Source organism: Rhincodon typus, chromosome 34 (genome assembly GCF_021869965.1).
Source record: "Rhincodon typus isolate 14 chromosome 34, sRhiTyp1.1, whole genome shotgun sequence".
Taxonomy (NCBI): domain Eukaryota; kingdom Metazoa; phylum Chordata; class Chondrichthyes; order Orectolobiformes; family Rhincodontidae; genus Rhincodon; species Rhincodon typus.
This window is the reverse complement of record NC_063365.1, coordinates 572,819-586,034: the sequence shown is the minus strand read 5'-3', so window position 1 is coordinate 586,034 and position 13,216 is coordinate 572,819. Positions and strand designations below refer to the sequence as shown.

Sequence of the window (13,216 nt, the reverse complement as noted above, 5' to 3'; positions counted from 1 at the left end):
CCTACTTCCAATGAAATGATACCTTTCCTTAAATAAGGGAACCAAAACTGCTCTCAGTAGTCAGATGTGGTCTCACCAGCACCTTTGTACAGTTGCAGTGAGACTTCTTTGCTCTCATACTCCAATCCCTTTCCATTAGCATTCCTGATTACCTGGTGCACTTGTGTGCTAGGTTTCTGTGTTTTGTGCGCAAGTATCCCCACGTCCCTTTGTGTTGCAACTTTCTGCAGGTTTTCTCCATTAAATAATACTCAAATTTTGTTCTCCCTTTCAAAGTAAACAACTTCACATTTTTCCGCATTTTTCATTTGCCAAGATTTTGCCCACTACTTAACCCTATCTGTGAGCTGTATCTCTCTTGCAACTTGCCTTTCCATTCATGTCATCTGTAGATTTGGTCATAATATATTCACTTCCTTCTTCCAAGTCATTAAAATATATCGTGAACAGTTGTGATGCCAGCACTGATCACTGTGGAGCCCCACTGGTCACAGGTCATCAACCTGAAAAAAAACCCCTTATCCCCTGCTATGTGCGCGTTAGCCAATTCACTATCCATGCCAGTATACTGCCTCAGTGGGCTCTGATCTAGTGACCTAACCTTTTGTGAGGTGGCCTTTGAATGCCTTCTGGACGTTCAAATACTGGCCTGTGCTGGCTCTTTGAATTCCAATTAGTCCCACTCCTCTCTTTGTCATTCTGGGTTTCTCAATGAGATTGTCACTCAATCTTCCAAACTGAAACTGATCTCAATTTATCCTTTACCTCAGGATAGAAATGTACAAACAGTTCTCACCTGCACTTAGAGTGAAAATACTCACTCCTTTGAGGGTCTTTGGCAGTAATTGAATGAGTCTCCCCTTTTGCAGAAGATGAGAACATGGAGGGAATGACTTTTTAGTACTTTCAAACACATAATGTGTGAAATTGTGTCGTGGACCAGACCAGATTCCCTCAAAACATCTTCAGAAGATAGCCTAAACCCTAACCTTTTCTTATTTTAAAGGCAAATGTAATGTGCTGTGTTCCAGATGCAATTCAATTGGTCAAACTGCTCCACATTAAACAAAACAATTTACTTAAACATTTATAGTTAAAATACAATAAAAGAATTTAAAGTAATTTGATTGGAAAACTTCATAGAATAATAGATACAGTAACTATTACGAATTAACTGTTCCAATATAGTAACATCCCTAAAACAAATCCCTTGGCAAAAAGGCAAATTCAGAAAAATAGATTTCTCTCGCAGGTAACCAAGCAGCAGAGAGGAACCCCAGCTTTGAACTGAAACCACCAGAGGGAAAAGATCGCTTCTACTTCTTCAAAACTCTAGCTTCTGCCTTGTTGAGACTCCAAAAGCTTAAAGCTAAGCTTAAAAACTAAAAATCCTGGCCTGTGAGAGCTAGCCGCAATCATCTAGACTGCTTCTATTGATCCACTGTTTTCAAAAAAAACCAAGGCCTCAAACTATTTATTTTATGGGTATTCACTAGCTGGCTTGGCACTCCCTCCCTTAAAAGCTCTCTCTTCAAAAAAAAAGGACAAAATATCCACAGCGTTGTCACAATTGACAATCTTTACTAATCATACATGGTAACGACTGTTGTTCTGTGATAGTGCAGTATATCTGAACTGTTCATTTGTACTGTCTCTACTTCAATTTATGTACAGATACAATCTGAAAACTTAAAATTCTGTGTTTTTGTTTGTAGGTGTAGGTGACTTCACATTGAAAGAAGTTGGTTTCCTTCCAGATCCCTGCCCCCTTCCAGAGCAGCAGAAGAAACGTTCTCTGCACGAGAAAGAGAAGCTGATCTATGCGCCAATGTCTGGGGTCGGGGGTGTTGTTTATGATAAGGACGCCGTATATATTGATCTTGGTGGGAGCCATATACACCATGAGGAGGAGGTAATGTAGTACACCTTTGCTCTTTTATATTTCATTGTGTTCTTTCTTGCCAGTGTTGTAGGTTCTCTTCCTTCCCTGAAACGTTTCAGTGGTTGCTGTCAGCCCTCGAATACCTGGGTCAAGGACATTTGAGACGTGATCTGGGTAAATAGTGTTGATATCCTATTCAACATGATAAAAGTTACAAGTAAGAAAAGTTCCTCTTGATATAGGGTGCGAATGCACACTTTCCAACATAGTGCTGTGCTCAGCAGTGGAATCGTGGCTGGATTTGCTGTATGGGATGTTGAGGTCAGTAGGAATCATCTTCAGGCAGTAACTCCTTTCTTAACATAGTTCTATTTGAAAATGTTGCCTGCCTTACGTTTTCCCATTATAATAGTGTAAAAATAGTAAATAGTTTCTGTAAACCCTTTCTCAGAAAAAAACGTTACAATTAAAACTTGTAAGTTGAAAAACTGTATATTCCTATATCCATCAATAAAATAACTTCCAAAATCAAATATCAAAGGAATATGCTTTCTGCTTTCCTGATCCTCCTGCATGCCACTCCTCCTTGCTCTCTTGCTCTTTTACAGTAATTGCAGGGCCCACTCATCTTGTTGATTCCTTTCATCACACTTGCTGCTTCCCCTCCTAAACCCCCTGAACAAGGGCTTGGGCAATGGGCAGTGAGAGGCAGGAGCTACAAGTGGGAGAAAGAAATGGAAAGCAGAAGCAGAAGGGGAATGGGCATTTGTCAGGTGGCTGTGTTGGTGAGCAGGAAGCTTCAGAGGAAAGTGACAAATGGCAAGGTTAGAAGTGGCAGAGAGGTGGTGAGTTGATGGATCAGTGAGCAGGAGATACGTTGCCAAGCAGGCTGCAAGAGAGACAGGGTGGGCCATTAATGAAAACTCGTGGGATACATTTTCATCTCGCAACTCGATGGTTATGATATCTGTAGAGACTGATCACTTAGAGTCATAGGGCTCTACAGCATGGAAACGGACCTTTTGGTCCAACTCATCCATGCTGACCAGATATCCTAAATTAATCTAGTCCCATTTGGCCCATAGCCCTCCAAGCCCTTGCTATTCGTATACCCATTCAGATGCCTTTTAAGTGTTGTAATTGTACCAGCCTCCACTACTACCTGTGGCAGCTCATTCCGTACATGCACCACCTTCTGCGTGAAAAGGTTGCCCCTTAGGTCCCTTTTTAAATCTTTCCCCTCTCACCTTAACCTATGCTCTCTAGTTTTAGATTCTCCCACTCCAGGGAAAAGGCATTGGCTATTCACCCTATCTATGCCCCTCTTGATTTTATAAACCTCTATAAGGCCATCCTTCAGCCTGTAATGCTCCAGGGAATATAGCCCCAGCCTATTCAGCCTTTCCCTGTAGCTGAAACCTTCTAACCCTGACAACAACTTTGTAAATGTTTTCTGAACCTTTTCAAGTTTCACAACTTTGAGGAAGGGTCACCAGACCTCAAACGTTTACTCTGACTTCTCTCTGCAGATGTTGCCAGAGCTGCTGGGCTTTTCCAGCAATTTCTGTTGAAGTTTCACAACATCCTTCCCATAGCAGGGAGACCAGAACTGAATGCAACTTTCCAAAAGTGGCCTAACCAATGTCCTGTACAGCCACAACATGATCTCCCAACTCCTATCCTCTGTGCACTGACCAATAAAGGCAAGCATACCAAATGCCGCCTTCACTATCCTATCTATCTGCGACTCCGCTTTCAAGGAACTGTGAACCTGCACTGCAAGGTCTATTGTTCACAACACTCCCCAGGACCTTACTGTTAAAGTGTATAGGTCCTGCCTGATTTGCCTTTCTAAAATGCTGCACCTCAGTTATCTAAATTAAACTCCATCTGCCACTCATTGGCCCATCTGATCAAAGTCCTGTTGTACTTTGAGATAACCTTCTTAAGTGTCCACTACACCACCAAATTTGGTGGCACCTGCAAACTTACTAAACATACCTCCTATGTTCACATGCAAATCATTTATATAAATGACAAAAATCAGTGGACCTAGCATTGATCCAGGTGGCACACCCTAGTCACAGGCCTCCAGTCTGAAAAGCAGCCCTCCACCACCATCCTCTGTCTTCTATCTTCGAGCCAGTTCTGTATCCAAGTGGCTAATTCTCCCTGTATTCCATGTGATCTAACCTTGCTAACCAGTCTACCATGAGGAACCTTGTCGAATGCATTACTGAAGTCCATATACATCGCATCCATTGCTCTGCCTTTAGCAATCCTCTTCGTTACTTCTTCAAGTTCATGAGGCATGATTTCCCACGCACAAAGCCATACTGACTAACCCGAATCAGTCCTTGCCTTTCCAAATACATGTAAATCCTGTTCGTCAGGTTTTCCTCCAACAACTTGCCCAGCGCTACTGTCAGGCTCAGCGGTCTATAGTTCCCTGGTTTTTCCTTACCACCTTTCCTAAATAGTGGCACCACGTTCGTCAACCTGTAGTCTTCTGGCACCTCACCTGTGGCTGTCATGATACATATATCTCAGCAAGGGGCCCAGCAATCACTTCCCTAGCTTCCCACAGAGTTCGAGGGTACACCTGCTCAGGTCCCAGGGATATATTCACTTATATGCATTTTAAGATGTCCAGCACCACCACCTCTTTAATAGAGATATTATTCAAGATGTCACTGTTTATTTTCCAAGTTCTCTATCTTCCATATCCTTCTCCACAGTAAACACTGATGCAAAATACTCGCTTAATATCTTCCCCCATCTCCTGTGGTTCCACACATAAGCGGCCTTGCTGATTTTTAAGGGACTGTATTGTCTCCCTAGTTACTCTTTTGTCCCTAATGTATTTGTAGAATCCTTTTAGATTCTCATTGGCAAAGCTATCTCATGCCCCCTTTTTGTCTTCCTGATTTCGCTCTTCTCTGGATTCACTTGATCCCTGCCGTCTATCCCTGATGTCTATTCCTGACCAAAATCTCAATTTCTTTGGTTATCCAGCATTCCCTACACCTACCAGCCTTGCCTTTCACCCTGACAGGAACATACTGACTCTGGATTCTTGTTACCTCATTTTTGAAGGCTTCCGATTTTCCAGCCATCCCTTTACCTGCGAATATCTGACCCCAATCAACTTTCGAAAGTTCTTGCCTAATACCATCAAAGTTGGCGTTCCTCCAATTTAGAACTTTAACTTTTAGATCCGGCCTATCCTTCTCCATCACTATTTTAAAACTAATAGTTTTATGGTCACTGGTCCCAAAGTAGAGGCAGCACGGTGGCTCAGTGGTTAGCACTGCTGCCTCACAGTGCCAGAGACCTGGGTTTGATTCCAACCTCGGGTGACTGTGTGGAGTTTGCACATTCTCCCCGTGTCTGTGTGGGTTTCCTCCTGCAGTCCAAAAATGTTCAGGGTAGGTGGATTGGCTTTGCTAAATTGCCCATAGTGCCCAGGGATGTTTAGGTTAGGTAGGTTAGACATGGGAAATACAGGTGTAGGGGAATGGGTCTGGGTGGGACTTTTTTTTTTTTTGTCAATTTTTTTTTGTACACATTTAACTAATTCCTCTCCATTCAAGCCCTTAACACTATGACACTTCCAGTCTGCCTCTGGAAAGTCAAAATCCCCTACCATTACCACCATATTATTCTTACAGATAACTAAGACTGCCATACAAATTTGTTTCACAGTTTCCTGCTGGCTGCAGGGGGCATGCCTGTCGTACAATCCCAATAAGGTAATCATCCCTTTCTTAATTCCATCCAAATAACTCCCCGGGACGAATTCCCAGGAATATGTTCCCTAAGTACATCCTTAATGTTATCCCTAATCAAAAACACCACTCCCCCTCCTCTCTTACCCTGCCGTTCTACCCTTCCTATAGCATCTTTACCCTGGAACATTAAGTTGCCTGTCCTGTGCATTCCTGATCCATATCTCTGTAATCGTTATGGTATCCCAGTCCCGTGTTCCCAACCATGCCCTGGAGTTAGGCCTCTTGCGTTGAAAGAAATGCAGTTTAATTTATCAGTTCTACTTCATTCTCTGCTTTGTTTCTGCCTGCCCTGCCTGTTTGACCTGCTCCTTTTCCCACTTCACCAGTCTTGGACTGATCTCTTTTCTCGCTATCTCCCACCCTTATTAGTTTAAATCCTTTTGAGCGGCTGTAGCAAACCTCCCTGCCAGTACATTAGTCACCTTCCAATTCGGGTGCAATCCATCCTTCTTCTTATAAGTCACTTCTACCCCAGACGAGGTACCAATGATTCAAAAATGAGAATCGTTCTCCCCTGCACTAGCTCCTCAACCATGCATTCATCTGCTCTATCCTCCTATTCCTACTCTCGTTATCTCTTGGCACCAGCAGTAATCCAGATGTTACTACCATCGAGGACCTATTTTTAAAATTACGGCCTAACTTCCTATATCCTCTCCTCAGAATCTCATCCTTTTCTCTTCCTATGTTGTTCCTTCCAATGTGTACAACGACCTCCTGCTGGTCCCTCTCCCCTTTGAGAATATTCTGCACCGTCTCCGAGATATCCCTGATCCTGGCACCAGAGAGGCAACACACCATTCTGATTTCTCATTGTTGACCGCAGAAACTTCTGTCTACCTCTCACCAGAGTCCCCTGTCACAATCGATCGCTTGGAACTTGTAAAGAAGAAGGGAATTCCTACAATGCCAAAGGGCACAAAACTGCAAGACAATATTACACATTTTACAACTTTTACTGTAACAATCCAACAAAATTTATGTTCAGGTACTTTGAATTATCATGTAGGATACTTCAGGGTGAGGTAAATTCCCTTTCAAATACTTGTTAACGCTTTTCATAGTTACAGGCATTCATGACATTTCCCATGCAAATGTGACACCATATGTAAACTTGCAGTCTTTCCAACTTGTCCTCTGATGTATTGGACCTCATGTTTCCATTCAATCCCACTCACTTGCAGCTGTATTCTATCCAAAGTTGACTGACACCAATTAACACAGACAAAGTGTGTGTTCATAAATCCTCTCACTTAGATCACTGATGCCAAGAGACAACCATCTCTGACCTGTTTAAATGGTCTGGTGAGCTCTGTCAGCTCAGGAACAGCACCAGTGGGTCTTGTTTGATTTACAGTCCCTTGCCCTTCATGTCTTCAATTAACTCCCTTTTACAACTGTATAACACAGACTAACTCAGCTACAAGTCTATTCTCTGAGACCTTTAAGGATCTGTTCGAAAACCGCTAAACAAAATACTATTGAATTTTGAAAATGCCTTGCTTGTTTTCTGTCACTTGTTCTGTGTTTTGAACTGTTAAACAGAAATGTAAGTTAAAAACCAACTGTACCTCAATTAGCTTTCTGTTTACCCTTTACTACTTATCTGTTCCCATGGAGATGAACAGCTAACGTGGACTTTTCTTGTAGTGATATAATAATCTGGAAATCAGTTAACTCTCAGAATATTCCTCGGTCTACTTCAGTGTTAAAAGGGGTATTGTATACAAAGAAAATGTAGACATTTTCCAAGGTCATTGCACTGTACTGTAGAGTTTTAGGATGAAGTTGCTGTTGCTTCAAGTGTAGGAAGGGGTCCCTCCTTGCACTTACTCCAAAATGGTGTTGATTGGTTCGTATGTAGGTCCATAAATCATCCAGTTTGTAACAAATATTGCAGGCATTCAGATGTAAAACCTTGAACTTTTTTTTAACCATTTAAGCGATGTCTGGCGTTCAGTTTGTATTCTGTCTCTTCCTGCCTCACTGTGGTTATCATGACCTAAACTGATACTCTGCTTTACTACAAAACTGTTTTCCTTTGGTTTACCACATCTCCTCGCACGTGTTCCTTGCTCTGGTTTAAAAACTCTGGGTAGAGAAGTGTCAAGCAACCCATCTCGGTCTACATTTGTGGATGAAACAAAAATGGTGGGAAGGCAAGTGGTGAGAATGACAGTCTCAGAGGGATATAGACAGGTTAAGCAAATGGACAAAAACTTGACAGATGGAATGAACTGTGGGAAAATATGAAGTTTATGTAATTTTGACAGAAGAATACAAAAGCTAAGAATTATTTAAATGGAAAAAGACTGCAGAAAACTGCAGCACAGAAGACTTTGGGGTTCTTCATACCTGAATCACCAAAAGCTAGCATCCACGTTCAGCAGTAAATGGGTATGGCAAACATAATGGCCTTTATTTCAAAGGAACTGGTGAATTAGAAACCGGGAGGTGTTCCTAAAACTGGCCTCCGTATTTAAGGAAAGATACATCATCATTGGAATTGATGGATGGTTCAGCTTAGCTGATCTCATGTAGGAGGGATTTTCTTATGAGGAAGAGTAGAGGAGATTGAGCCTGTATTTATTAGAGTTCTTTGGGACCTTGTCAGGGTAAACAAGAGGTTGTTTCTCCTGGTGTAGAGTGTAGGTCCAGAGGATCCTAATCTCGGAGTAAAGGATTGCCTATTTAAGCTGGAGATGAAGAGGAAATTGTTTTGAGAAAAGTGAATCTGTTTATTTATGTGTCCTGTTGTTCTTCGCACTCTCTCCTTTCTTGACTTTGTAATGGAATGTGTAATGGAATAATTAAGAGTGTTTATTAGCTGTTTGAATCCCCTATCTCATGTCATCTCACCACTAGCAGCCTTTCTTGCTGCCTCTCTTCCATCACAGTCCTTACCACTTCACATAAAAACAGTAAGTAAGTGTTGTAGACACCATCTCCTTTGAGAAATAAAATGCTTTGTATCCAAACTCCTTTTAATTGCTTTCAGTTTTTCATGCCCTTCCGCAGGTACTTCAATCACGCTTCATTGCAGATTGTAACCTCTGCCTCAAACCACCATTTCCACCTGCCCCTACTCCTTCGTCCCACATCCTTTTCAGTCTTGCATGTGATTTTTTCCCAGCCACCTTCTCAATCTACCATGTTTACATCTGATTCTCCTGCATTGCTTAAGCGTAATAAAGAAAGCGTGTTAGCAGTTTCAAAATTTGTGACATGTAAGAGGGAGGAAGAACTGAATTGCAGAAAGACCAAGAGTGAAATAATGAAAACAATTTAATGATCATGATGTAGCATTCATTGAGATAAAAAGGAATGGCATTGGGAAGAATATAGGATCAATGACACCTTTGAGACCCTCAGGCCTGCTCGGCCATTTTGGATCATGGCTGATCATGTTCCTGTACCCTTCCTGTATCCTGTTATTAGTAGAAATTTGTCAATTTCTGTTGTGAACTTACTTAACGACTGAGCTTCCGCAACCCTTTGGGATGGAAAATTCTCAAGTTTCACTATCCTTTCAGTAGAGAAAATCCTCCTTGCCTCAATCCTAAATGGTTTGCCTTTTATCCTGAAACTGTATCCCCTAATTCTAGACCCAACAGCCAGGAGAAACACCCTTTCTTTTTCTACTTTGACTATCTCCAAGAGTTTTTTTAAATGTTTGTATGAATTCACAGAAAGCTACAGTGTGGAGGTAGGTCATTTGGCCCATCAAGTCCACACCAACCCTCCAAAGCGCAGCATGCCCAGACTCGGCTCCACCCACCCATCCCTGCAATCCTGCATTTCCCATGGCTAATCCACCTAACTACACATCCCTGGATACTGTGGACAATTTAGCGTGGCCAATCCACCTACCCTGCACATCTTTGGACTGTGGGGGGAAACCGGAGCACGCGGTGGAAACCCACGCAGACACCGGGAGAACGTGCAAACTCCACACAGCTACCCGAGACTGAAATCGAAATCTGGTCGCTGCCACTGTGAGGCAACAGTGCTAGCCACTGAGCCACCGTTGCACCCATCACCTTGCGTTCTTCAGAATTCCAGAGAATAGTCTTTGCAATATCTCCACACAGGACTGTCCCACCACTTCAGAAATCTAGTCTATGAATTTCCACTGTATGCAAGTATATTCTTAATTTGTAAGGGGACCAGAACTACACACAATACTCTTAAGTTGTAGTCTTGACTAGGTTTTTGGTGGTCTGACCTAATATTTTCCTATTTGAGTCACTGTTACTTTGTTTTTAATGCTTCTGTCCAGTACATTGGCTTTTTCCTTTAAATGGGTATTACCTAAGTATGTTATCTAAGAAAGTTGTGTTGATGCCATAAAACAGACTAACCCTTATCTCTTATCCTGCTATTAACAGGATCATACAAAATTTGATAAAGTAAGTTTATAAAACAAAATTATTTCATTTGTAGGAAGAACAAAGGCCAAACTACGAATTGGTGCAGAGTCTCATCGCAACACACAGCACCATTGATACCAAGATGGCATCTAGCAAAGTCTCTCTTTTCATGGACTCAAAGCCACTTGCATCTGAGGAATTGGAAGAAAATGGGTAGGTAGAAACCTAAGTTAAATTTCAACTTCCTTTCTTTTTCCGGAAGGTGTTCATTCATGGAATGTGGATGTCATTGGCTGGGCCAATATTTATTTCCCATCCCTAGTTGCCTATTGAGAAGGTGAGGTGAGCTAACGTCTTGAACTGCTGCAGTTCATGTTCTTCAGGTAGACCCACAAAGCAGTTAGGAAGAGAGTTCGAGGATTTTAACCTCGTGACACTGAAGGAATAACTATATATTTCCAAGTGAAGATGGTGAGTGACTTGGAGGAACATGTTGCCATGTATCTGCTGCCCTGATCATTCCAAATGTAGTAGTTGTGAGTTTGCAAGGTTCTGCCTTGGTGAATTTCTGCAATACATTTTGTAGATGGTACACATTGCTGCTATTAGGTGTTGGTGGTGAAAGGAATTTGTGAATGGCACTACATCCACAAACAATCCAGAATAAATCAGCTCACTTGATTGTGTCACGCCTCTTAAGTACAGTTGGAAGTGCACTCATCCAGGCAATGGGAAGTATTACATAATACTCCTGACTTTTGATGGTGGACAGTCTTTGGGGTGTCAGGATGTGAATTACGTGCAGGATTCCTAGCCTGTGACCTACTCTTTTTCAGCTGCTGTATTTTATATGGCTGGCCCAGTTCAGTTTCTGATAATGATAACACCCACTGAATGTCAAAGGACAATGGTTAGATTCTCTTTTTATGGAAATAGTCACTGCCTGGCATTTGTATGATGCAAATGTTGCTTGTCATTTTTCAGACCAAACCTGAATATTGTTCAGGACTTGTTGTGTTTGGACATGAACTAGTGGTAAAATTCACTGGACTAGTAATCCAGAACTTCAGGCTAATCTTCAGTAACAGGTTTGAGTCCCAACATGGCAGATGGTGCGATTTCAGTTCAATAAATATTTGGAATTAACAAAAAAAAGCTCACTTAATAATGACCACATAACTACTGTTGATTATATTGTAAAAACCCATCTGGTTCACTAATGTTCTTTAGAAAAGGCAAACTACCATCCTCATATGATCTGGCCTACATATGACTCCACACCCATAGCAATGTGTTTGTGAACTGCACCCTGGGCAATTAAAGGTGGGAAGTCATGGCTCAGCCTGTGCTGCCTACCTCTCATGAACGAATATAAACAAAATACTTTTCAGAGGTATGCTAAATAGGAAGTCTGCATCACCTCAAGGAGCGATGACTCAAGAACTCTGACAGTATATCACCTAGAAGAGCAAGAACAGATCCTGTGACAGGCAGTTTGCATTACCTACAGAAATGGGTGAGGAAAGGACCACAAGACAGTTGATCACCTTGAGCACTGAGTGACCTGATGACTCTGAGACACAGTCAACATCACTTAGAGGAGTAGATGAGTGGAGATCCTGAGAAAGAGAGGCAGCATCATCTATAGGAGCAGAAAGGAAGGTATTCTGAGACAGGCAGTGGGCACCACCGAGGAGAGCAGGCAAATCATAGATCATAGAATCCCTACACTGTGGAAGCAGGCCACTCACCCCATTGAGTCCCCACCAACCTTTCAAAGAGCATTCCACCCAGACCCGCATCCCAATGCTATGCCTGTAATCCCTTCTTTCCAATGGCTAACCCATTTAGCCTGCACATTGCTGGACACTATAGGTAAGTTAGCATGGCCAATCCATCTAACCTGCACGTCTTTGGACTGTGGGAGGAAATCTGAGTTCCTGGAGGAAACCCACGCAGACACGGGGAGAATGTGCAAAACTCCAAACAATTGCCCGAGGATGGAGTTGAGCCTGGGTCCCTGGCACTGTGAGGCGATATTACTAACCACTATGCTACAGTGGAAAGTCGACGTTTCAGGTTTACTCCCTTCATTAGGACTGGGGCGGTGGAAAGGACCTGGGAAATAAATGGGGGGGTGGGACTGGGTGAAGGTAGTTGGGATGGTGATAGTTGGATGCAGGTAGCGGGTAGTGGAGATTGGTCAGTGGGAAGGGTGGAGCAGTTAGGTGGGAGAGAAGATGGACAGGTTGTGTCAGGTCAAGGAGGTGGGGATGAGTGGGAGTGCTGGACATGGGACAAGGCTGGGGGTGGGGAGATTTTGAAACTGGTGAATTCTACTTTGAGGCCATCGATAGCCAATCTCCACTAACCCCTACCATCCCATCTAACTTCCCCCAGCCCTACACTCTCCCTATTTATTTCCCAGCTCCCTTCCCTCTCCACAGTCCTGTGGAAGAGTGCAAACCCGAGATGTCGACTTTCCTGCTCCTCTGCTGCCTGACCTGCTGTGTTCCTCCAGCTCCACACTGTATTCATCCTTAAACTCTGCTTTTCAACATGAATCCTACAAGTCCTGGAATACCAGCTTTTATTAGGCTCACCCTTGCGATATTTGTGCTGGGGTTACATTGTTGGTAAGGCCAGTTCTTTATTGTTTTTGAGAAGGTGGTGATGAGATGCCTCTTGAATCACTGCTGTCTGTGTGGTCCCAGAGTTGCAGTAAGGTGCGTTTCTGCATTTGGACTGAGCTGTGATGCAAGAATGGTGATATGTGCACAGACAGGATAGTATGTAACTTGTTGGGGAGTTCAGAGGAGATGGTGTTTTTGTGCACCTAGCGTACTTGTCCTTGTCCTTCTGAGGTCAAAGTTGTGGGGTTGAGAGGTGCTGCCAAAGGAGCCTTGATGAGTTACTTCATTTCATCTTGTACCAGAGTGTGCCACTTGCGGAGGAACTCATGGGTAAAATGCTGATCAAGTAAGTTGCTTTGTTTTGAATTATGAAAAACCGCTTGAATGCGTAATCTGTATTCGTCTAGGTGAATGGGGAATGAGGAAGTGAGCCACGTCAGACTGAATACCCAATCTGTGGTTTGGTTCACTAACGCTGGAATTTATATTGATGGCTCATTAAAATTTCAGCAGTGAGTATTGATAGTAAAAGGATTTGGT

At 42.7% G+C, this 13,216-nt stretch overlaps 1 protein-coding gene across 4 annotated transcripts in view; it reads left to right on the top strand.

The window, feature by feature from the left end:
* Positions 1-13,216, top strand: part of bms1 (BMS1 ribosome biogenesis factor) — a 77,298-nt gene that overhangs the window by 20,247 nt on the left and 43,835 nt on the right. For all 4 annotated transcript variants that reach the window (XM_048616356.1, XM_048616355.1, XM_048616357.1 and 1 more), the window contains exons 8-9: positions 1,716-1,912; positions 10,117-10,256. In XM_048616356.1, coding sequence (XP_048472313.1) covers positions 1,716-1,912; positions 10,117-10,256 — 337 coding nt within the window. The remainder of the gene's footprint in view (positions 1-1,715; positions 1,913-10,116; positions 10,257-13,216) is intronic.